This window comes from Dendronephthya gigantea, unplaced genomic scaffold (genome assembly GCF_004324835.1).
Source record: "Dendronephthya gigantea isolate DGI-Jeju-01 unplaced genomic scaffold, DenGig_1.0 000282F, whole genome shotgun sequence".
NCBI lineage: Eukaryota > Metazoa > Cnidaria > Anthozoa > Malacalcyonacea > Nephtheidae > Dendronephthya > Dendronephthya gigantea.
Genome location: NW_021163292.1, coordinates 32,314 through 56,703, shown reverse-complemented (window position 1 = coordinate 56,703; position 24,390 = coordinate 32,314). Strand labels below are relative to the sequence as shown.

The following is a 24,390-nucleotide window of genomic DNA, read 5'->3' as shown; positions in this document are numbered from 1 at the left end:
GATTTGCAAGAAAGAATTTCGAACGAAATGGATAATTTGAAACAGGACAGACAAATGTGGTTCGCCGTTCAGTGTTTACCATGCTCAGACGAGCCGCAGTTTGTTTAGAAAGAAATGGTAGAGATGTTGAGGATTGACATCAAGAATAAAAATCTTGTTATTAAATCGCTTCGTCTTCTTGTTCAGTTTCTCGCTTTAATTTATTCATTTGCCCACCTTGTATGAGATCGGTCACGCTAAAATCAACGATGCATTTAATCCACTGCGCCAATGAAATATTTGTCACTTTTAGGGGTCGCGCGTTGCTCCCAGTTTGCACTATTTTTCCTGAAACTTTGACAGTTTATTAAAAAGCTTTCCTACTTTTAGACAGCTAAATAATATCTCAATTTCAGCTTCACATTTTCGCGCGCAAGCCCTCTCAATATCAGTGGAAAGGAACCACCCCCCGGTAACATAATTTTGTTAATGAAAAACCAAACTTGGCCTAGGTATACCAGATAAGTCTTAACTATCTCTAGGAACACAAAAAATTGCCAAATTCTGCAAAATATCCTGAAAAACGGATATTTCACATTTGAGACATTCTTTTTGATACACCCTGTATATACATCAAGGCAATGAACTGTTTAGCGTTCTTTCCAGAGGTGGAGCAATGTGCTTTTATCGGCGCTTTTAACAGCACAAAATATTTCATTATCCGCATGCTCGACAAGTGGATTTAACATATCATAGCATCAAATGTGGTATAAAAACTGCCAAAGTAGACAAAACACTTCTCGACGTTTCGACCTGAGGGCCTTTGTAAGGAGAGTTAAAACATACTAACTCTCCTGACGAAGGCCCTCAGGTCGAAACGTCGAGAAGTGTTTCGTCTATTTTGGCAGTTGTTATACCACATTTGATGCAAGTTGTTTGAAGACGCTGCCACGCTGCTCCCTGGTTATATTAACATATCTTATATGCATAAATGCATGTGTTTTTGGCCGGCTTGAACTCACTAATATTTGATCACTTTTGGAATATTGGATTCGGTTTTCGCGAGATAAAAATGTATAATGTATAATACCGTAATTCAGTGCTTTTCTTGTTTCTATCTCTATAATTATTATGACTCCAAATTAATATTCCCATAAACTCTCTTTAATTTGACTTGAGCAGTTTTTTATCGCCAAATAAGTCAAACGTACAGCGCTATCGCTAGCAGCCACTGCAAATAAAATAGTCCGCTGGTCAAACTCATAAAAGTGCTGGCATGCATTACTTTCACAAGTTCTCGTTGTTGTCTCATACAGACGAGCGATTTTGCTATGGCAAGCTTAAGTACACTTGTTTAAAATCAAGTATATACTTGATTTTGAATAAAGCCTCTTGCAGACGAGCTAGTTTTATATGACAATTTTTTATACGACAAGTTTTAATTGGCAATTGCAGTGTGTATGTACAACAAATTTTCTATTACAATTTTTTTTCTTTGACAATTAAGTTTTTCTTGCTCGTGTGAACGTGCCAACAAGTTTGCTTTGACAATTTAGTTTGCAGTTAGCGATGTAATCGTACTGCGGAAAACATAAGCGCGCTAACAGGCGCCACCAGGCGACAGTCTTTTTCTTGTTTCTATCTCTATATGATTCCGAAATAATATTCCATAAACTCTCTTTTGACGTTAGCACCTTTTATCACCAAACAGTCAAACGTGCAGCGCTAATGCTAGCTGCCACTAAAAAAATACAATAGTCCGCTCATACAAGTGCTCACATTACTATGACAACTTTTCTTTGTTGACTCATTCCCACGATAGAAACGAGCTCGGTTAAAATAGTTCAGTAATAATTTAAACACTCGTAATATGCCGCGTCCCATGTGAATGATGCTATATATATATGAAATGATTGTTAATATGTATGATAATTTTATATCCACCTAATCTATAAATTCAGAAACTCATCTTTCCTACGAAGGTACTCGTAAAAGCGATTTCTGCCGTATCTAAAGAGAAATAAGAGGAGAGAAAGATGCATGTTATTGTATAGGCTCATAAACGCCTAATTTTCGGTTTACGGAAAGCTCCAACGAAGAAGATGGGATTGAAGAACAACCAGTAACAATGGAGCCTGCAGTCATGGTAAATACACAACCCATATAAGGTTGGGTAGATCTCCAGCTTGGTTTGATATTAGCTCAAGCTCCATGAACATTAATTGAACGTCCAACGTCCACGGTCCATGATACAGAATTTGGACAACTTTGGATTCCGCTATGTTCTGTCACAATACCCGGGTGTAATTGCTAATCTCCGAGCGGAATTAGGACCCTTGAGGCGATAGTTTTTAAATATATATACAATATAATAATCAAAACACTTACTCAAGAAAGTCGAAATCAATCATAGAAAAATTTGCCTGAAGTAATGCGTGGACTCCCCAAAACAAATGCGATACCTATAGGTATGTGAAAAACAAATCATTCTAACACAGTGAATCGTTTGTATATACATGCACTGTAATTTTCATGCACTGATTTCTTCTTTTAGATAGATCATAGATGTGAACGAGTAGGCGTTTTTGAACACCATGCAATGTATAAGTTTTATTATTTGCACAGCCGTTACCTATCCGCTCGCTCACATCTATCCAAGAAAAGAAAATCGTCTGGTAAATTGCTGTAGCGAAAATCACAAGGGTAGACGAGATAAGTCAGAGTCATTGTAGATGCAGTTTCAACTTACTCCATTATTAAGCCTACATATACAGGGTGTCCCAAAAAAAAACGCAACCACTTAAATATGCAAAAATATTAATATTGTTCGGGTTTAAGCACCATAGTTCAGCTAAAATGACTTTTAGCACTGTAAATGAAAGATTAAGAGCCATTTTCAATTCCCAGAGGTGCTTATCTATTGCGCTTTAGAGCTGTGTGTTCTGCATATTTAAGTGGTTGCTTTTTTTTTGGGACACCCTGTATAATTTCATTGTGCTGGCTTGATATAGCAGGGAGGCACTTACCAGCGCAAATTGGTTAACATAAACATATAATTTTTGAATTTGTTCTTCAGTGACCACATTTCCTGTACCTAATCAACAATAAACGTCGCTATGTCAGGCTTATTAACAGAAGAATGCCTAATTACTTAAGGAGATGAGTTGTTTCGTAGTCCTATTGCAAAAATGAGCTCAACAGAAGAAGGACGTATCATGAACGAATAATCAGAGAAGTACAACATATATAGATTTTCTTTTCTCCTCTTTTTTTGAACAGCGCGAGCATGGTATGGATACCACAGTAATATTGCAGTACAATTATGTACGGGAATATGGCATATTCATGATTGCTGATAACAATCGTAAACCCTATGATGGATGCATGAGATGCAGAATTAGTTTTTGACAGTGACGTGTTTAAAGGGAGCTATGCATGGTTGTTCTCTCCTAAATCTTCCCTTCCGTTCTGCTCGTTTAAAGAAATTGACCGAATATCAGGGGCCGGTTGTATCAAGCCCGTTTAGCTTAAACGGTGGTTATATAGTTGAAAGCAAAATTGAAAGCAAGTCTATCGTTTTATTCAACAAGCGAACTAAATTTTTTAAATTTTAATAGAGAATACTGGTTACAACTACATACTGTATTCAGTACATAATATTAAAGTTGACTCATTCAAGAGAGATGTGTGTTATTTAATTTTGACTTACCCACCGTTTCAGCTAAAGGGGCTTGATACAACCGGCCATAGAACTTTTTACTATATACATTTTTTGTTCTTGTAAATTAAGGTTATGCATGTAAAGATTTTTGCGATTGTTAAAAAACAAAAAAAACTAATAGATTGGGTATCGCTATAAAAAAATCAAAACAAAAAAGTAACTAATGGTTGAGTACTAACATAATTCAGTATAATATACTATACTATATATTCTCCCTACGTTCTTCAGCACGAAAAGCGAAGAACATGCATTTCGTTCATCTTAGTATGCATGAAGAGATTGCAATATACCCAATCTATTATTGGGTACATAGAAGTCAATTCTCAAATGAAATAATCATATTGAATCTAAAATTTGGTAATTGTGGCGTCTTTTTACCTTGAACTTTTGCTTTCTCCTCCAAATATATTCTCAACCATCTCATCTGAAATTCTTTACCAGGATATAAACTATAATCTGGATCAATGACAACACCTGAAATGATTACGAAAACATTTTGAATATGTGGTGTAAAAGTTGGTCTTTATACACTTCATGTATATTTTAGCGTACAATTTACTACAATCCTGCATGCATGTATTCATTCAACACAAACTGTATAGACAGTAATTTGTAAAGTATATAAAAGGTAATGTAACAACAATGCGCAGCATGATTTTTTTATATTACATCGTCACAACAACTACGAGCATGAAATGTATCGGTATAATCAATGTTTTAAAATGGAAGACGATTCAAGTAACAAAAGAACACCTAAGTTCGGGGGAAAACATTTCTCGTTGAAGGAATGTAGCCTTTTATTAATTGGTAGCCTTTTATTAATTGCGCGTAAATACGTTTAAAAATCATGCGTATAAATTAAAGCTGTATATATAGTTCTTGCAATCTTTATTAAAATATTTTTTTTATACTGGCGCCAAGGCGAAAATTTGCGACTTCATTTTTTCCATGTCATGAAAAATTACGCTTGTTTCCATTTTTGCATTATAGCATCATTATAGCATCATTTTTGCATGAGTAATTCACGAGCAGCAACTTATTCGAACAGAATCCTATATCGCTCCTATCTTACCTCCAAATTCATTAAAGTGGTTTCCAATGTCAAACGCGCTAAAATTATACGCACCATATTCGTAGTCAATAAAAGAAATTTTATCTAAAACAAGAGAAAATTAGTATTAGGGCAGGTTAGGCTGCTGCATGAATCTGATTTTCATCATAAAGTTTTTAATTTTGCATCAGAATTGCATGCAAACTTCAGAACAATGTTTGATTTAGTATGTCTAAATGTAGGTCAATTCAGTAAGTCCATGTATGATTGCCACCTGGCAATATTACAGATGTAGTAGAGAGTTATCGCCGATCGGTTCATATTTTCGCTCAGATCTTCCAACTTTTTGTCAATATCATGCACGTATTGAAGTTTATGAGTTCACGGCAACCAGGTATATAATCCATCGTAATTATCGCTACTCTGGTTTTAGTAAATGAAAGTAATCACCACACAAAGATTAACTTTCACGACCCAACGTTTCGACACTCCGGTCTAGTGTCTTCATCAGGGGTGATCTGATGTTGAAACTCGGTTCCTTATATACTCTCAAAATGACGTCATCTATTAATCAGATGTAAATACTCTTTTGGCAAATAGCTTCCGTCATCCCTATTAAGAGCACAAAGACTCGCATTAATATGCCAGGCTTCCAAACAACGCCTTTGTCCATAACGATCATTAGTGGTAATGACTTTTGAATCGTTCCACCCAATGTTATGGTTAGTTTGACACACGTGTTCCGCCAAGGCTGATTTTGAACTGTTTAAGTTCGATACGGCCTTTTGATGTTCTTTTAAACGTGTGCCGAACTGGCGTTTTGTTTGACCTAGATATTCTTTCTCGCAATCACCACATGGTATAGAGTATACAGCATGAGTTTTCTGTTTAGTCGCTACGCGATCCTTGGGTTTCGCGAAAATATGTCCCAATGTCTGAAAGGGTTTTAAGGCAACTTTTATACCACAATTATTCAGGATCCTCCTGATTGGTTCTGCAATTCCCTGAATGTATGGAACTATAGCAAAACCTGTTTTTGAAGAATCACCCTCTGAGGGATTGCATCTAGTCGAGACAGGGGATTTTAGACAATCATTTAAAAAGTTTCGAGGATAGTTGTTCTCTCTCAGTACACTGAGGACATAATCACGCTCGTTGTCCCTAGCAACGCGATTGGATGGTAATGATTCAGCTCTTTGAAACAAAGTTTTTGCAACAGACTTTTTATGACTTTTTGGATGGTGTGCAAAATTACATGTGCTATGTGAACACATTTTTAAAGTCATAAAAAAGTCTGTTGCAAAAACTTTGTTTCAAAGAGCTGAATCATTACCATCCAATCGCGTTGCTAGGGACAACGAGCGTGATTATGTCCTCAGTGTACTGAGAGAGAACAACTATCCTCGAAACTTTTTAAATGATTGTCTAAAATCCCCTGTTTCGACTAGATGCAATCCCTCAGAGGGTGATTCTTCAAAAACAGGTTTTGCTATAGTTCCATACATTCAGGGAATTGCAGAACCAATCAGGAGGATCCTGAATAATTGTGGTATAAAAGTTGCCTTAAAACCCTTTCAGACATTGGGACGTATTTTCGCGAAACCCAAGGATCGCGTAGCGACTAAACAGAAAACTCATGCTGTATACTCTATACCATGTGGTGATTGCGAGAAAGAATATCTAGGTCAAACAAAACGCCAGTTCGGCACACGTTTAAAAGAACATCAAAAGGCCGTATCGAACTTAAACAGTTCAAAATCAGCCTTGGCGGAACACGTGTGTCAAACTAACCATAACATTGGGTGGAACGATTCAAAAGTCATTACCACTAATGATCGTTATGGACAAAGGCGTTGTTTAGAAGCCTGGCATATTAATGCGAGTCTTTGTGCTCTTAATAGGGATGACGGAAGCTATTTGCCAAAAGAGTATTTACATCTGATTAATAGATGACGTCATTTTGAGAGTATATAAGGAACCGAGTTTCAACATCAGATCACCCCTGATGAAGACACTAGACCGGAGTGTCGGAACGTTGGGTCGTGAAAGTTAATCTTTGTGTGGTGATTACTTTCATTTACTAAAACCAGAGTAGCGATAATTACGATGGATCATGCACGTAGTATTTTATATATACACTCAATCGAGACCACGCGTATCACCAATGTCAGACGATCGTCTTTGCCGACTGGTACGAGCTTAAATTGCAGATATTAATGATCAGATAATTCAGAATGTTGTTGCTGAAACCATGATTTGACAACAGAGGAAGTGGTGGTAAAAATTAATATGGCTTTTATGCAGAAAACGTTGCCTTCTCTTTATTAATCAAGTTGTGGAAGTGTAATCTAAGGATTATATAAAACTTAAACGATTTTATTAAATATTTCCTGTGTATTGTCGTCTCTCATGAAAGGTTACTTCTCAGACTACGTTTACACTACTCCGGAGCGAAAATGTGACGGCAGAATTTGACTGCGTTTACACTTATCCCTTTGAATTCCGGTGCGGTTTCGTGGGCGTTTGTTTACACATAATCGTCATTCACTGTCAACATTCGTGAGTTAACGTTTTCGCAAAAAATTCGCGAAAGGTCGCGTGGTGGCGACATTTTACGATTCTTGCCAGAATATTTCGGGAGAGAGCCCTGCTACGGAAATGATAGACAATGGTATAGAACACGCACCATATTCGTAGTCAATAAAAGAAATTTTATCTAAAACAAGAGAAAATTAGTATTAGGGCAGGTTAGGCTGCTGCATGAATCTGATTTTCATCATAAAGTTTTTAATTTTGCATCAGAATTGCATGCAAACTTCAGAACAATGTTTGATTTAGTATGTCTAAATGTAGGTCAATTCAGTAAGTCCATGTATGATTGCCACCTGGCAATATTACAGATGTAGTAGAGAGTTATCGCCGATCGGTTCATATTTTCGCTCAGATCTTCCAACTTTTTGTCAATATCATGCACGTAGTATTTTATATATACACTCAATCGAGACCACGCGTATCACCAATGTCAGACGATCGTCTTTGCCGACTGGTACGAGCTTAAATTGCAGATATTAATGATCAGATAATTCAGAATGTTGTTGCTGAAACCATGATTTGACAACAGAGGAAGTGGTGGTAAAAATTAATATGGCTTTTATGCAGAAAACGTTGCCTTCTCTTTATTAATCAAGTTGTGGAAGTGTAATCTAAGGATTATATAAAACTTAAACGATTTTATTAAATATTTCCTGTGTATTGTCGTCTCTCATGAAAGGTTACTTCTCAGACTACGTTTACACTACTCCGGAGCGAAAATGTGACGGCAGAATTTGACTGCGTTTACACTTATCCCTTTGAATTCCGGTGCGGTTTCGTGGGCGTTTGTTTACACATAATCGTCATTCACTGTCAACATTCGTGAGTTAACGTCTTCGCGAAAAATTCGCGAAAGGTCGCGTGGTGGCGACATTTTACGATTCTTGCCAGAATATTTCGGGAGAGAGCCCTGCTACGGAAATGATAGACAATGGTATAGAAACATTGGACATCTTGTCGCAGGATCCAGTACATGATAATATAGATGAACGCTACTTGAAAAGAGAAGAAGAGCATGGTGAAGATTATGGCCAAGGGGAAACTGATAAAGAAGCGACTACCACAAATCGTTTGAAAAGAAGAAATTGTGGTTGATCGTATTGACTATTGTAAACGAGCGAAATTCAAAATTATTGAAAAAGTACCTATGGAAAAAAGCATTACTCGATGTGGCTAAAGAGGACATGGCTTTGAAAAGAGAAATATATACGGAAATAAAAAAGTCAGCCAAAGTACAGTGTGATCAAATGAGAATTCTAAATGATATTATCACTGACCCATCGTAAGGGACTGGTAATAAAGTGCAGCGAAATATTAACCGTGCAGTGTTTACACAACGCCATGTAGCGCTCCGTTTTCGTTCAACCACGTTTAGAAAGTGTGGTCGTGGCGCTGCGGCAAAGGTGATGGTTTCGAACAAATCCGCTCCGGTGCGGTGTAAATGCAATCCCGGTTTGATAGTTTTTTGCACCGTTTTCGGACCGATCCGGAGTAGTGTAAACGTAGTATCAATATTCTGCATTTGTTAAAAAGAGACACTGGGTTTGTGTCAAAAACAAATTTTTGACTGTTTCTCGTTGTAACTTTAATTTACAAAAATTAGCAAATTATTGTAATTCCTGTGCATAGTTTTAGATATTCCAAGATAATTACTCTCTAAGTCTGCCTCAAACGTTCAAAAACTCAGAAAACCACCCTTCAAATTTGGCTTCAAAGATAGCGTTTAGCGTCCCATGTTTTAATATCTAGGTTAACAGTAGTCCCCACTGCTTACTTACCAATTTGGAAGGTTAGGTGGAAGCTGTAGTCCGAGGTGGCCCGAGAACGAGGCAAGGTCGCAGGTGGCCTTGAAACTAGCACTGGTACTTGGATTAAAGAAAGATCCATGCCAACCAAAAGATGCTGCAAGCATCACCCATCCAAGTACCGAGCTAGCGAAGCGCGGGCTATGGACGCTGGCCAGAAGATGACATAAACAGATTGACCAGAATAACGCGCTGTTGTTGGATACAAACGACATACCGTACTATCTGCGGGATCGCAAGATAGATTTGCTAAAATAATGCGCTGTCGTTGGATATAAACGACAAACCGTACTACCTGCGGGAACGCAAGATAGATTTGCTAAAATAATGCGCTTTCGTTGAATACAAACGACAAACTGTACTATCTGTGTGAACGCAAGATAGATTTGCTAAAATAATGCGCTGTCGTTGGATACAAACGACAAACCGTACTACCTGCGGGAACGCAAGATAGATTTGTTAAAATAATGCGCTGTCGTTGGAAACGAACGACCACAGGAAGGACAAACGCACACGATATAGGCGCAAAATGGTGTGAGGTGTGAGGCGCTGGCGGCAAAAGAAAACGTCGGGCACGACAACGACCGACGCATACTAACGGAAAAGACGATCGATTAGACAGAATTTCGTTCAATATTTTTTTTCATTTTTAATACCACAATTATTACTATTTACAACTCAAAGAATACATTAACAACAACTAGTGCAGTGCATATATAAAACTTCGTGTTTATGTCAAAAGGTGTTGACAAGGTGCGTGTTAAACTGCCAAACGGGAAGCTACGCCCTCTAGGGTTGCCGCAGGTGCACATGCATATACAATTGATATGCATCACAAATCCAGTGGCCAAGTGTTTTAATCAAATGGTCAGGAATACCAACTGCGGCGGCTGTGGTTGTGGCGCCAATTCGAAAACTATGTCCGGAATAATGTCCGGTTTGACCGATACGTAACATCGCATCTTTGAGCCAAGTACAAAACTTGTCACGCGATAAAGGTTGTCCGTTTGGAAGGGCGAATAAAGGTCCTGGACTATTGCCTCGAAGATGAAGATAACTCATCAGGGCTTGCACGGCGCAAATTTTCGCCCGGGATGCACCAATACGCACAACGTGACCCTTAAAAACTGATCCATTCTGGACACTTTAATATTGATTAATACCACCGTAGGGTTAATGCGCTTATCAACTTGGATATGTCATTCAAGGACAAATTGAGATTAGTATCAAAGCGCGATGAGTGTGTTGTGAACTCGCCGTACCGCAGAAAGCCAAAAAAGCCTGTCAAACAAGCGGCCCAAAATAACGCGTCCATATACTTTGTCTGGTCGATTAGCTGATACAGTTTTCGTAAAACCGAAATCGTAATAGGTAAACGTTTTTGAGTCCCAGTCCCTTGTAATCTCTTTATGCCCCGCAGCACTCGTTCCAGACGAAAGCAGTTCTCTAGGGGGTTTCTGAAACCGTGTTCAATGTGCAAAGACCGAACTCCAGAGTCCAGAGAGATATACTTTAATGGAACTGGCTTTAAGAGAACGAGATAAGTGCGCGGCGAACAACATAAACGTGTGTTCGCTGGCTGGTAGAGGTGAACCGCCGTCGTGAATAAGGCCTGACCAATAGCAAAACTCCAAAAATCTGCGTTGCGATGCTGAATATGTCCGTCAGTAAATTTGGCGAGGCCGTGAAATAGCAAAGAGTTGGTGTAATCCGTTAAATATAGCAGGTCAGCTGTGCTCGCAAACTCACTGGTACCTCCACTGGGGTGGGATGAGCGCCGGGCGCAAGGCGAAAGAACTCCTGCAAGTTAAAACGGGAGAGAAAATCAGCAATCGCATTGGTCTTGCCCGGCACATGCGCTGCACAAACCCGAAAGTTAAAGTGCCTATATCACTTTTGGGTTTTTACGGATTTGAATAGAGCTTGAAAAATTAGTTTATAAGTTCTACAACCCTTTTTGATATAGTTAAATAGTTTCGGAAAGATTTACATATAAACATGACGATTTGCCTAAATTTCCGTCGTGCTCGGGGGCCTGGGACTCAGGAACCGAGTTCTTGTCAAACATAATATAATCAATAATATTTGTAATTTTACTTCGATCTTCCAATAACATAAAATTTTTGAGAAAAACTCGCCCAGTTGCTACAGCCATACACAACGCACCGTTCCCGCATTTTTTTCCTGAAAAGCGCAAACTATATCGCCAGTGAAACTCTTCATGTTTACATTATAAAGACGGCGTGTTTGCAAATCATTCATGGTCCCAGTCCCCCAACCGATATTTTCAAAACTATTTAATTCTATCAAAAAGGTTGTAGAACTTATAAACAAATTTTTCAAGCCCTGTTCGAATCCGTAAAGATCCCACAAGTGATATAGGCACTTTAATATGGCTAAATTGATCTATTGTATATACTGTATTTATACTTTTAATACAATACAGAATAGTTCATCTCATGCAGAAATATTTTTGTATTTGTAAATTTAAACCAGAAATATAGGCATTTTAAATTTTGCGGAGACCAGAAAAAGGGCACGAACCAAGTGCATGATGTTGTTATCTTTAGACGTGCCTAACTATAGTATGTGCACCACGCTCTGGTTATCACACCAGAATTTTATGCGCGTATTGGCCCATGCTGGCCCCCATATGTGACATGCAACGAGCTCTTTGTACGCCATGCCCAACGGTTGTTGTGCGGGTAGCTAGTGTTGGCAAAACCAAGCGCCATTATTGAATACCCCAAAGCCCTGCTTTCCCGACGCGTCGCTGGACAGTTCAAAATCGGGCAGGGGAGCCCAATCAGGGAGGTCAAAAAAATAAATGCCATTCCAGCAGGATGGTAGGAATTCCGACCACCATTTTAAGTCTAGTTGGCAATCTCGGGGTATGCGAATAGACCTCCAATAACGTTTGGAGTCTCGAAGTAGGTTGATGAGGCGGCGCAAAAATGTTCGGCCCGCCGGGACAACGTAGCAGGCATGATTGAGTTTGCCGATCAGAGATTATAGCTCTTTGCGCTTGCAATACGTTATTTCTGCCCACTGCCGAATAAGCGTGAGCAAATCAGACAGCTTGTCCGGAGGTAAGCGGGCTGTCATTCGTAGGGAATCGAGTTCGATTCCTAAGAAGACCAAACACGTCGTAGGACCCTCGATCTTGTCTGGGGCCAGGGGGATGCCCGTTGAATAGCTTGTAACGAGTTAGCACAGATGGGTGACGCCGAGGGGCCTAATGTAAAATAATCGTCCAGGTAATGCAAGAGATCACGAACTAGGTAATTAGTAATAAGAATCCACTCAAACAAGTCCGCCAAACTGGAAAAAAGGTAAGGGGCAGAGCGAAGCCTGGCGAGGTTCTCCGGGAGAAGATCGCCCATTTCGAGGAATTTGTTCTGAAGAATTTTTGTGACCAGCTTCGGAGGAATTGGCGCACGGCCGGGGCCCAAGCTAAAGGCTTTCTCAGGACCGAGGTGGGGAGTCATCGACATGTTAGTGGCATGGAGAGAAGAGAGAGTAGGGGGCACGCAATATAACATGTGGGATGACGCAGCGCACCTGGACAGGAACACCTAACTTCCGATCGAATCACGCGTGGTTTCCCGATCGCTATTAACTTTGGTTTGGTTATTGAATAACCTCATTTATCGGTTTGCCCAACCTTGGCGCGCCGCAACCCGATCCCAAAAAGAGCGCGAAAATAAAATAAACAAAAATGGCTCATTACTACTTTAGACTATTGTAGTTCACATTTACATATAATTGTATTGTGTATAATAATATTGTATATAATTGTATATAAATAATACTGTACCTTCATCCTTGTTGTATACGATATTCTTGACTAGTAAATCATTATGACTGTAACTAAGTGGCACATCAGCTTCACTAAGCAGGTCTTTGAGAAGTTTCAGTTCATCCACCACATTTATCTTATTGAGAATTTCCTTTTCATACCTGCAATAAAAGGTATTTAATTTTTGTCATTCATGTAGAATATGTTTGAATCAGAGCCACTAGGTATTCAGTAAAATACATATAAAAAACAACAGTATAAATCCAAAAATATATTTTCAAATTTCAGATTTATTTCTAGCATTTGAATGCGATGTAGTCAATCACCATGGACACCACCAGGTATATGTTTTTTGATATAGCAGGCTGGTTCTTATTATATAGTATTGTGATTTTCCATACATATGTAGATTGTTACTTTGTACATGCAATAAAGTATTATATTAGTATGATAATCAAAGAATGCAATATTTACAAATTACTAACCTATATTATGAATATAGTAATCATTTTGCTCAATATTGTTATTAAATAGCCTGCTATAGTTACAAAAAACATTCCAGATGATGACTAAACTTTAGTTGATCATCTAGTTGTTGAACTATGCATGTAAAATATAATATTGTGTTCAATACTAGAGTATATTTATAGGCTGAATTATACCAATTAGCCTTGCAGGCGTATGCATCCGTCAAATGATTTTAGATATTCCAGTCAGTAGCAGATAATTCTGATGACCAATTAGCTGCAAGATCCCCACTTCATTTGGGTAAAATAGGCACAAGATTGATAAATATGAGGACAATTAATTTAACCAGCCAAAATAGATTTAACTCTTAATTTATTCAATATAGCTGATAAATATTTATTCACATCAATATAATACTTAAAGCAGATAATAGTAAATTGTCTTTGCATTAATGATCGGAAGAAAGAATTGTTCGGATATACCGTTATTCCTAAAAGTTTTATTAAATCAAGGCCTTTGAATGGATAAAATAAAGACTATATGGAAATATATGAGTGAGTGACATACTACCTCAGCCTTCAGTTTCAAGCAGACGCACCCGTTCTTCAAATCATAACTGCCTAAAATTTCAGACTACAAAATGTAAAACATCTACTTACCAAAAATCCTTCGTAATAAGATCAAGTCGAGTCTGGAACGCTCTCTCAAGAGTCTTAAAAATTAGTTCAAAGATGACTCTAAAGAAATTTAAAACGGAATTATTAGATTATTACAAAGTAGCATTAGAGAAAAGTTATAATATTGACGATCCACGAACGTGGAAATCGATTTGCTTAAAATGCAATCAAGCACGAGACCTGACTAGACCGATAACATGTTGTTTTTAGTTTCAGTTGAGTAGTTTTCTTTGTACATACCGGTATATATGTTTAAAATTAGGGAGCGCAGTAATTGGTGTAAGCTGTTGCGTTTCCCTGCCAGTTGTTTGTGTCGTTTACTTATGTTAATTTGTTTGTACCTGGCAAAGTTAAATAATAATAATAAATATACTGATTTGCATCATGGCTTAAGTCAGCTTTTAAGTGAGAGTGTATTGGGAAAGTAGTTGAGCTGCTGTTGCAGATAGTTGCTGATATTTATGTATAGGCATGCAGTCTAAATTTGTGTGTTAACATTAACTTCAGAAGTGTTTCAAAAAGTTTTTCAACATAGTGGAACAGTGGAACTTATGATGGAGTAACAGCAATTAACAAAATCTTTGTCGTACAACTCTGGTATTTCATGGCCATAACCCCAATGTAAAATGTTACAAAATGCTTGAACATGGTGCTAGTGCAGGAAAAGTAACTAAAGAGATGTGTGTGAAAAGTGTTCAACACTCATCATACACAGGCAATGTAATTAAACCTTGTGTATTGTTATAGTGTATTATTATACAATTATATACCTTCTGTGCAAATACTGAAATTCATTGGTTAAGGGGCGTGTGGCACAATTTCATGAGCTTAAATTGTGTTTTAGTATACTTTCCCTTAACACAAGTTGATTACAGAAGGCGTATAATTAATCAGTAATAGAATCAATTAAGTCCTGCAATGGCAAATTAATATTAATGACATTATTAATATATACATTATTTACTTTTTACTAAAAAAGGTCCAGTAAGAGTACCACTACAGTAAAATTTATACATCAAATCGTCAATATTGTCCAAATCTCTTGATGAAGGCCCTCAGGTCGAAACGTCGAGAATGTTTTTCTATTTTAGGCAGTTGTTATACCACATTTAATATGCATATATATACATGTATGCGATTATTATACAATTAAGCTCACCTTTCCTGTTTCAAATCATCTTCGAATCTCTCAGGCAGAACACTAAGAAACTTCCCAATCATTTTAAAAACACAAGGTTCGCTAGTTTCAAAATCGCTTGGCAACTCTATCGCGTGAACGTGGCTAATTTCTTGGCAATCAGTTCACTGAAATGCTTGTCCGACATTTCCTCTGTTTCCAGTGTTCGACCAGGAATGAAGCCACAGCAATATCCGTTCTCAAAGGTGCCATACAATTTAGGAGCATATCCCTGCGAGTGTAGAAACTCCACATTTATTAGCTCTTGCTTTCTATCGATGAATAATTCTGTTTGATTTCCATATAGTCTGAACATTATAAGATCGCTCTCTGAACCATTTTGCAACATGCAGCCAAATAATTTGTTGCTAATGCCTTCGGTAAATTTCGTAAACTTTAGTTTCTTTCCAGACCATTCTGGCTTTATTTCATATAGTATTCTGAGGATCCTTGGTTCGCTGTTTTCAAATGGAATTGCAAATTCAAAGTGTCTTCTTTTACACATTGTTGTAATGGCGACGAAATTTCACTGGAATCATTGATACTGTATCAATATTGTTATAATCTTGATAAATGTATCAAATTACTTGGTTGTTCTGTCAGGTGTCAGCACTTGTAACGAAAATCAAATTAATAATCCAATTGTATTTACCGTGCAACATCAGACCTGCTGTAAGACGATACATATTTCTCCGGGCCTCTCGTTTCCATTGCTTGCTACCTGTCGGAAGGTATACTATGTCATGAAAGATCGAATTACATCACAGTTAATGATGAAGAATTTAAGATGACTGTTTGCCGGGCTGAAAATAGCCTGCATGCTAGGCTGATATCAGCCAAGGTTAACCTGGGTTATTTCAGTATTATATTTTGGCGCAAAATGTTGAAAACTATTCAGGAAACGGCTCCTCTACCCTTAATCATTTTAATCCTTTCCGGGTTTTATATTATTAATGAAATAATTACATTCATTCCTTTGCTTTTTCAGTCCGATTTGGGTGCGTGGAAGGTGCCCCCCCAATTATCGTCTCCCGTACACCACTGAAAATATTAGAGAGGTTAAAGATACCCCGGTTTCGATATACGGGTGCGCGGGGATACGCCATAATTGTTCATTGGAATTTCTTGTCAGTTTGCACGTTTCATGATACAAATCATGCTCACCTCAAGAGGCACCCGTTTCGCCAGAATTCTCCTAGTATATTGTCTAAAAGATTGGTTGCAGGCGGCAGTTTTATAGTAGGCAGGTTACTAACCCCGACCAATCCAGAGAATTGATTCTCTTGTACCAGTCCTAATGGTGCTGGCCGAGAAGATAACAATATGGCGAAAGCTCTAGGAGTGAGGAAAATTTCTCGCTTTAATTTGACCGTTGACTGATCGAGTAAATATAATTTTCTATATATTTTATAAAATTCCATGAATGATATACGTCTGAAGATAATTTAAGATCAAAATATGGGTCGCAAACGAAATATAAAGCGACGTTTACCGGCTATGGAAGTTGTATCGTTTGGTGGTAGTTCGTCGACTTCTCAATCGACCTCAAAAAGACGAGTTACGCTTACAACTCCATGTTTACTTGAGACGGATCATGGAAATGAGACTCCAGAGATAATTTTGCCATTGGAGGACACACTAGACGACCATGACGTTGGAAACGAAGCTGACGATGAAGAGGATGAGGATGAGGCTGATGATCACGATGCGCATGCTGACGAAAATATCAGTCAATATCGCAAAAAGAAACAGCGAGCAGCTAAGGGCTGGGAGAATGTCCGTGATGAAATATTACGGGCAGTAATTGAGTCTGAATGGTTACCAGAGGGTTGTTTATGTACAAACTGCAGAACAGCACCTGCAGTGTTTCGTTGTCTTGGCTGTGGAGCAGGTGTTTTTTACTGTGGTTCATGTGTGTCTGCTGTACATAATAATTACAATGTTTTTCATGTTGTCGAGGAATGGAAGGCAAGTTGACTTTCAGTATTTCATTTATTAAGAACTTTGGTGTTGAAGTTAATGTCTGTTGTTGTTATGTTGGGTCACAGTTCACAAAGGATTTTCTTTTTTGCTATTTTAATATCATCCAACATGGTGCAATTCTTATTGTAGTTTTAAATCCTCTGGGAATAGCTGCACACTGCCTATGTGAAGTGCACTGGGCCATTAATAACCCAAGAAATTGTCTTGCAATTCTCTAAAATGCTCTCCCACTGTCCTGGTCTCCAGTGTTTCTCACATGCTGACATGACATAGTTAATAAGGCAATTACTGGTTAACAGTAGCTATGGGGACAAAATTAATGATAGTACATAATATTTTGGCAAGAAACAGAACATATGCTACCCCAATGTTGTGGTGTATGTAATTATAGAACTATACAGTAAAAGGCCTATTGTATACTTGTGCACCATCCAACACTCAAATGCATTTTGTTAATTGAATGGTTTCTATAAATTTATCAGGATGGAATGTTTCTACCTATCACAATGGTTGGCACTGTGTTAAATCCTCGTCCTTTACACTCATGCCAAATGTTGGAGACAAAAAACATTACCGTAATAAGTGAACATGGTAAGGCAAATGTGCGAGCAAGAATACTGGTATTTGTTAACAGTATTTATGTTGTAGGATGTGAAGTTTGCTTATCAATTGTCACGCAATGCATGTCGACATTAGGCCCCCATAAGTTTGAATAACCAATAGGTCTACACCTTTGCCATTGTTTTGCCAGGAAAGAGTATTTGGTGTAACTAAGGTGTAACTAATTATATCTTTGTGTTAAATGTATTAAAATTATGTGGAGAACAATATACTATTTATTCAAATTGAAATCCAAGAACACCACATTTATATGCTACGTGGGCGCATGTAACTTGAGGCATGCATTCATGATACCTAATTGTATCAGGAATGACATTTGGTTATTATTTATTTTTTCTAAAAAAAGAGATGGGAGATTAGCTGTACACAGTTGCCACATGATTTTTATGACAGTCACATTCAGTATAACCCTAATTAAATATCAACAAAGCAAGTCTAGTAATTAGCAATATACTTAAATATTGTTATGTATGAAATCTTCTTTGGTAATCCTTAAGTATTAATACAAACAGAATGTGATAACAATGATTTATAATTGTTTTAGGATTAAGCTTACAAACTCCATATTTACTAAAACCTATTGTTATAAATGAAGTTTATCTGAATGTGCAGATGCATATCTAAAGTGGCTACACTGTGCTGATGAGCTCCAATTAGAGCGAAACAGTTTTTAACTTGTTGATCAATGCAAAATATGGCCTAATGGCTAGATAAGATAAGATAAGATAATGAACTATTCATTGGCAGCTATATAAATATGCAGTATTTTGTTTCACATATAAACATTATACACGTGATGTATAGTTGCCATTGTCCCTGTTTTTAATATATTGGTCTTGTTATAAAGGCTTATTTCTTAACACAATAGATGTCACAATAAGTATTTTTTGAAGGAACTCAACATCAGATTGGTGTAGTTGCATGCAAGTGTGAACCATTTTCTGTGACCCTCGCAAGATTGCGACTTTGGCCAACCAGCTCTAAACAACCATCATATGCATTGACCTTTGAGCTTCTGGATTGGATGGAGGCAATGTTGTTGGAGTGTCAAGTGTCTTTAAATGACTTTTGCAAGGCATTAAATCATAAACTACCTGCCTATGTTGTTGTAAGTGAAATAATTGCATATTGTGTACCAATGTAGACATCATGATCAATTTTATAATTAAGACACTATAGTTCGCAAAGTTCATTACGAACAGTTTGCTGGGTGCATGCATATCACAAAGATATTAACAATAGGGAATTATAACAAAATCTCGTTTATCTAGAGGAAGAACATATATGCCTTTATCATTGATTGTTTTGAAGAATACAGGTAAAAAACATACTGTACATGTGCATCTACATGCGGAATTACGGACGACTTTTTATATCTGCAGTCAAAGTCTGAGTCAGATTTGGTAGAAAAAGTCATCTGCATGGTTTCCTTTTTCTTTTCTAGCATGGATAAATTTTCGCTTTGTTTTTAGATATTTCAAACATAGATTACGTACCTTACAAAGTGTTTGCGAGGAAAGGGATTATGGCAATGTTTGTCCTGCATGTCCTTCCGTGAGTGTTAAAGTTTTTGAAGAACTTTTCAGTGTTTTACGCTACTGTCAAACTTGAACAACTAACCCTAACCTTCGACATAAATATAAAATATGCTTTATAATTATTTTAAGGATTGCAGTGATTTTAAAGCTGGTAATGTATTACGTTCGACTAGTCAATATAAGGCATTAGATGAAACAGCAGTGTTTGGCAGTGCTTGTAGACATGGTTTCCCGAAGCATTTTCTCAACCTAAAGCATGGGGAAAGGTTTGTGGAAAATATTACCATTATGCGGATTTATTATGCCAAATATTGTTTGCATGTCATGCAACGCCAACGGAACTTCATGTGACTACTGTAGACTCATTGTAATATATAAGATCACTTACTTACTGTGTGAACTTCCAACATTAATTAGTTCTATTGTCGCCCAATTCATTGTTCCAACTCTGGACATTTTTCTGTTTATCAATTACATGTTAAATAACTACTTTAGAATTGGATATGCAGTATGGCTTTTAAAAAATATTGCAAGTGAAAATGAAGGAAAGAACATTGAAATAAAATCATGTATGACATTGCTTGTTTACTTCAGAAGCACTTGAAGGTAAATCGTCTGAAACTATGCAACCATAGTTTATCTTAATACGGTAAGTTACGTATTGTTTTTTTTTACTAATGTATCGATTTAGGCATCAGCTGAAGATGATTTGCTTCAGAGAATAACACTGGCGGTACCTGCATTTCATATATATGGACACAAAGGTTCTTGTCAGGTACATCCATATATATGAACTCCTAATTCTGCGTCATGGCTTATTGGAGCGCTTCACTATATATAGAAACATTTATATAGTCGACAAAACACTCGACTCAATATTATATGCATCTACTGCATGAATAATGTGGAAGTATGTGTGCTTAATGTGTTCATTTAATATCGTCATTTTTATATAGCTTCAATTCAGTCCGAGGCGAGTCAGTGGTTTTGGTTTGACGGATGGAGAGCAACTAGAGCGTTTGTGGTCATATCTTCGCCGGTTTGGTAAAATGACGAAAGAAATGCGACCATCTCATAGAGTAGATGTGTTAAGTGATGCCATTCTTCATTATGCTCAACACTGCAAAGACACCCTGGGTAATCATAGATTTAATGAATGAACTTAGCGAATAACTTGTTGCATCGATGTTTTTCTCATTTACTACAAGCCAGCAGCTTCGATTCAGCACCATTAAAAGTAGATGCATATTATTATACAGTATCTTACACTTTTACAAACTTTTACAGTTCCAAAGTTGATTAAAGGGTAGGGCACAGGTTAGCTAGGGAAATGTTTGCTGTATGTTGAACTTCTTTTCTTCAAAAATGCCACTGCTGATGTTAGAAAGATGCATGCAAATTTAGTCAGAGATATATACTCACTGTTTGCTCCCTAAGTTTTGTAAAAATACTGGATATTTTCTTGCACTTTTGCTGTTCGGTGAGCTGTTCTGGATTGTTTTCTTCCTCTCTTGCCATATCAACATATTTTAATTTATCATCCTGGCTCAGCTCTTTAAACTTGATAGATGCCACCTTGTTAAAAGTTGTGATGCTCTCTTGTAAGTGGCTTTTACCTTCTACATGCAAAAATTGATAATTAATGTTAAATCATTAATGTTACACATTCTGTTCAGTTAAATTTATAAATATAACACAGTATATATATATATATATATATATATATAATTATATATATATATATAATATTATATATATATATATATATATATATATATATATATATATATATATATATATGTATATATATTTATTGCTAGAAACAACATATCTACAAACCATCTGTGGCTGCATATTCTTTTTGAAAAATATTCCAACCACTTATTGTGCGGTCCTTGCGGGGAATACTTCTTGCTGTGCTAATCATGGCGGTATTGACACTACCCGTAAGAAAATTGTAGACCTTTCGAAGACCTAAAAAGGTCTTGACTAGATCTTTAGAATTGTCTGTAAAAGGTCTTGAATAGGTCTAGATATCGATTACGGTAAATGTCTTGAAAAAGTCTCCGCTGTGATGTTAATTTGACAGGTGAAAAGACCTTTTCGAGACCTTTCTGTATTGGGAATATTTTCACGATAAGTATCTCGAAAGGTCTTGAAAGGTCTTGGAATGTCTTAAATCCTCTTGAAAGGTCTAGAAAGATCTACTAAGGCCTTGATAGGTCTATAAATGGTCTAGAAAGGTCTTTTTCGAACCTTGCAGGCTTATATGCATGCACGCGTATGCGCTTCAAAATGCATTAAATGTGTCCAGCATAAGTAATTTAAGAACACAAAGTTAGTTCAATGAATAATCTATTATTTAAAATCATAGGTACATAAAACGACTACAGTAATATCGAATAAAATAATATAATAAGTACAATGAGTATAGATACATTGATTAAAATAACACATCCCTCATATCCATGTCATATATTGCGTACCGCGACTTCCGCGGTAAACTAAAATTATAACAATTAAATCTAAATTGTTCATCCCTACTTGTTTGGCGTCGGTTTAACAAGCCTTTTCTTTAGTTTGGTTTGTGCGCACGTACATTTGTTCGTAAACATTTTGTTTAACTTTGAGCTTTCCAAAGGAGCCACGTTGAATATTTTGGCGGACGCTAATAAGTATCCTGTAATGAAAAATGGGTATATTTTTATTGAAAATGCAATACAGAATACAAATACAATACAAAACACCGCTATTTTATTAGACTATTCTAAAGATATGAGACTATTCCAAAAATATTTGCATTATAAAATGACTACCTTTAATTGCCGAAACGATTTTTGGATCCAGCACTTTTTTCCCCGTTGGAAGAACCCGATTCCCAAACGCAACAGACACGGCAAGCGTTTCCTCTGAGAAAAAGTGATCCATTAAAACATGAAACAACACCTTCAAATCTGACCCTGCTTTGTGATGGCATTCGCGAAGCTTGATCGTTGGAATAAAAACGCCAGACCCTGGACTGAGCTCTTGCTTCCCATTACCTCCCTCAAAATGCGAAACCGCTGGTGTTGTATCCACGACATCGGAAGAACTGTTTTTTGAATCCGTAGTCCTTACAGTTGGAGCCTAAATTTTTAACAAGCAAAATTAGAAGTGTAAAACTGGTGGGCAGTGCCAGATTTCCTCAAGAAAAACAAGAATAATTATCTTCTGAATTTGAAAAACGATTTACGTACCAATGACAGTGGCGGTGTCTCGAATTTCATCGTGTGGAAAAATCTCCATTACTTCGTCACTGGCACTGTAGATCACATCTGAGCTGGCTTTTCGAATTGATTTTGCTAGTGACTCGAGATATGCGGCGGTTCCAGGTGGGGCATTTAGCAAACCTATAAATAAAAGATTCATAATTACTCTCCGAACAAAACGCAAGAATGACATTTCCAAAACTAGTCTGAGCCATTTTCCAACTGTGCGGTTCAATTTTTTTTCTGAAATACCCCGCTGCAAGCCTACCTTTTAACTGAGTGACAGTCGCTTTCAGTTTTCATTCTCTTTTTTTAACTCGTCACAATTGCTGCATTCGAAAGGAACACCATCATCATGACCAAGACTTGCATCAAATGCACTTGTCCAATCGTCATCGCAATCATATGAAAGACGTATGGCACCGCTTATTTCCCGAGAAAGTGGCAAGGGTACTTCAGTCTCACTCTCTTTCACATTCAGTTCTCGGCGTGCTGTTTTGCTGGTTAACGGCGTGAGCTCCGAGTATTTCTTCGTGTTGTTTCGGTATGGTGTAGATGTGGACATGGTTGCCGTGGGATGGGAGAATGGACTGCTGATACAAGAACTTTCAGCTCGATCATTCGTTGGATTTGCAGTAGACCACTTCAAAGACTGTAGGTCATTTGAGGGGGAAGGGGTAGCGGCATGAGAGCTTGGTGGTAAAGGAGCTCTAATGGGCGTCTTTATAGCAGAGTTCAATGACTCCCTGTTGTCAATTGAACCGTTTTCATTTGTGCATGTTTGCTCATTGTCATTCTCCATTGCTTGAAACATTTCGCGCGCCATAAGTTTCGCACTTTCAATTTGCGCATTCTTCAAGCTGCTTTCTTTTTTCTTCACTGCCTTTTTTTCCTTCTTTTCTGGCACAGTTTTTGAAGATTTCCCCGCTTTTTCTTGATCGCTGATCTCTTCCAAGTCTAGCTCTTTCGCTTTAGCTGTCTTTGTTCGTTTTCTTTTTTTCCCCGCCACATTATTCGACTCTATTGCTCTTTTCTCAGCATAACTTTCACAGAGCAACTGAAGAGACTCTTCATTATCTAAATAATCGATAAGTATAACTACTTATAAATACAACGACAGATGCATACGTGAAGAATAATGTATAGAATATACTTGTATATATGTGTATGTATAATGCGGCGTTAAAGTGATTCGAATAAAAGTCGAAATACTAAATGTTCACTACCACTATGAAGTTGGATAAGGACCTGAAAAAACAAAAATGCTTTTACACTTTGAAATAGTAAGGTTAATGATTTTCAACAAAGTGCGTCAGAACATATAGCTATATTAAAAACAGGCGAGGCAATTATACCAATTTTGACGCCAGGATGTTTTTCAAGGCCTTGGCAGGAAACCAACTGTTTGCGATAAGGCGTGCATATGAATCTCGCCCTTGTAGCCATAGGCATATTTATTCTTTAGATATGCCGCGTAGCTTTCTTAACCATTAAACATACAGACAAATACAGGGCAATGTGAATAAAAATAAATTCTTAGCTGACCTAGCTGACTCAAAATAGTTTCTAGTATAATAACCATTAACATATGTCTTTATACAGTTTTATTCCAAATCGAGCAACACAAACCCCCAAAAGATAAATATTTTAAAATAAAAACTTTTAGTAAAAATATCATAGCCTTGATATCTATAATTTATATAACTGAAACGCGGGGGAAAGGATATGGTT

At 37.3% G+C, this 24,390-nt stretch overlaps 4 protein-coding genes across 6 annotated transcripts; 1 reads left to right on the top strand and 3 right to left on the bottom strand.

Annotated features, from left to right (window-relative positions):
• Positions 1-1,530: 1,530 nt before the first annotated feature.
• LOC114541346 (probable ethanolamine kinase) lies at positions 1,531-5,169 on the bottom strand. The gene is made up of 5 exons (XM_028561284.1): positions 4,773-5,169; positions 4,079-4,174; positions 3,006-3,073; positions 2,368-2,441; positions 1,531-1,989 (listed from the first exon to the last, which is right to left on the bottom strand). Exons 2-5 carry the CDS (start codon positions 4,122-4,124, stop codon positions 1,929-1,931), a joined length of 249 nt encoding a protein of 82 aa, XP_028417085.1. The 5' UTR covers positions 4,125-4,174; positions 4,773-5,169; the 3' UTR covers positions 1,531-1,928.
• A 1,702-nt stretch (positions 5,170-6,871) lies between these two features.
• On the bottom strand, positions 6,872-15,363 carry LOC114541344 (probable ethanolamine kinase). Of its 3 annotated transcripts, none has more exons than XM_028561283.1 (4): positions 15,252-15,363; positions 14,075-14,152; positions 12,966-13,108; positions 6,872-7,467 (listed from the first exon to the last, which is right to left on the bottom strand). In XM_028561283.1, the coding sequence occupies exons 1-4, from the start codon at positions 15,311-15,313 to the stop codon at positions 7,364-7,366; spliced, it is 387 nt and encodes a 128-aa protein (XP_028417084.1). In that variant the 5' UTR covers positions 15,314-15,363; the 3' UTR covers positions 6,872-7,363. The 3 variants fall into 3 exon arrangements, with proteins under 3 accessions (XP_028417084.1, XP_028417082.1, XP_028417083.1); XM_028561281.1 differs by lacking the exon at positions 6,872-7,467 and adding an exon at positions 7,474-10,948; XM_028561282.1 differs by lacking the exons at positions 6,872-7,467; positions 14,075-14,152 and adding an exon at positions 7,474-10,948.
• LOC114541358 (probable ethanolamine kinase) lies at positions 15,358-15,774 on the bottom strand. Its single transcript, XM_028561295.1, has one exon. The coding sequence runs from the start codon at positions 15,772-15,774 to the stop codon at positions 15,358-15,360; it is 417 nt and encodes a 138-aa protein (XP_028417096.1).
• Positions 15,775-18,865: 3,091 nt separating this feature from the next.
• On the top strand, positions 18,866-20,571 carry LOC114541357. The gene is made up of 7 exons (XM_028561294.1): positions 18,866-18,981; positions 19,145-19,191; positions 19,346-19,427; positions 19,541-19,677; positions 19,907-19,919; positions 20,103-20,186; positions 20,368-20,571. Exons 1-7 carry the CDS (start codon positions 18,898-18,900, stop codon positions 20,569-20,571), a joined length of 651 nt encoding a protein of 216 aa, XP_028417095.1. The 5' UTR covers positions 18,866-18,897.
• The last annotated feature ends 3,819 nt before the right edge of the window (positions 20,572-24,390 follow it).

Excerpts from the sequence above, each read along its gene's own strand:
- LOC114541346 (XM_028561284.1), bottom strand. The coding sequence starts at position 4,124 with ATGAGATGGTTGAGAATATATTTGGAGGAGAAAGCAAAAGTTCAAG. Across the intron at positions 2,442-3,005 it reads ATGTTAACCAATTTGCGCTG|GTATCGCATTTGTTTTGGGG; the intron begins GTAAGTGCCTCC and ends ACATACCTATAG. Across the intron at positions 1,990-2,367 it reads ATTGATTTCGACTTTCTTGA|ATACGGCAGAAATCGCTTTT; the intron begins GTAAGTGTTTTG and ends ATTTCTCTTTAG.
- LOC114541344 (XM_028561281.1), bottom strand. The coding sequence starts at position 15,313 with ATGATTGGGAAGTTTCTTAGTGTTCTGCCTGAGAGATTCGAAGATGAT. Across the intron at positions 13,109-14,074 it reads CTTATTACGAAGGATTTTTG|GTATGAAAAGGAAATTCTCA; the intron begins GTAAGTAGATGT and ends CTTTTATTGCAG. Across the intron at positions 10,949-12,965 it reads CGTATACAACAAGGATGAAG|GAGTTCTTTCGCCTTGCGCC; the intron begins GTACAGTATTAT and ends TTTAACTTGCAG.
- LOC114541357 (XM_028561294.1), top strand. The coding sequence starts at position 18,898 with ATGGAGGCAATGTTGTTGGAGTGTCAAGTGTCTTTAAATGACTTTTGC. Across the intron at positions 18,982-19,144 it reads AACTACCTGCCTATGTTGTT|AGGAAGAACATATATGCCTT; the intron begins GTAAGTGAAATA and ends TCGTTTATCTAG. Across the intron at positions 19,192-19,345 it reads GATTGTTTTGAAGAATACAG|ATATTTCAAACATAGATTAC; the intron begins GTAAAAAACATA and ends CTTTGTTTTTAG.
- LOC114541358 (XM_028561295.1), bottom strand. The coding sequence starts at position 15,774 with ATGTGTAAAAGAAGACACTTTGAATTTGCAATTCCATTTGAAAACAGC.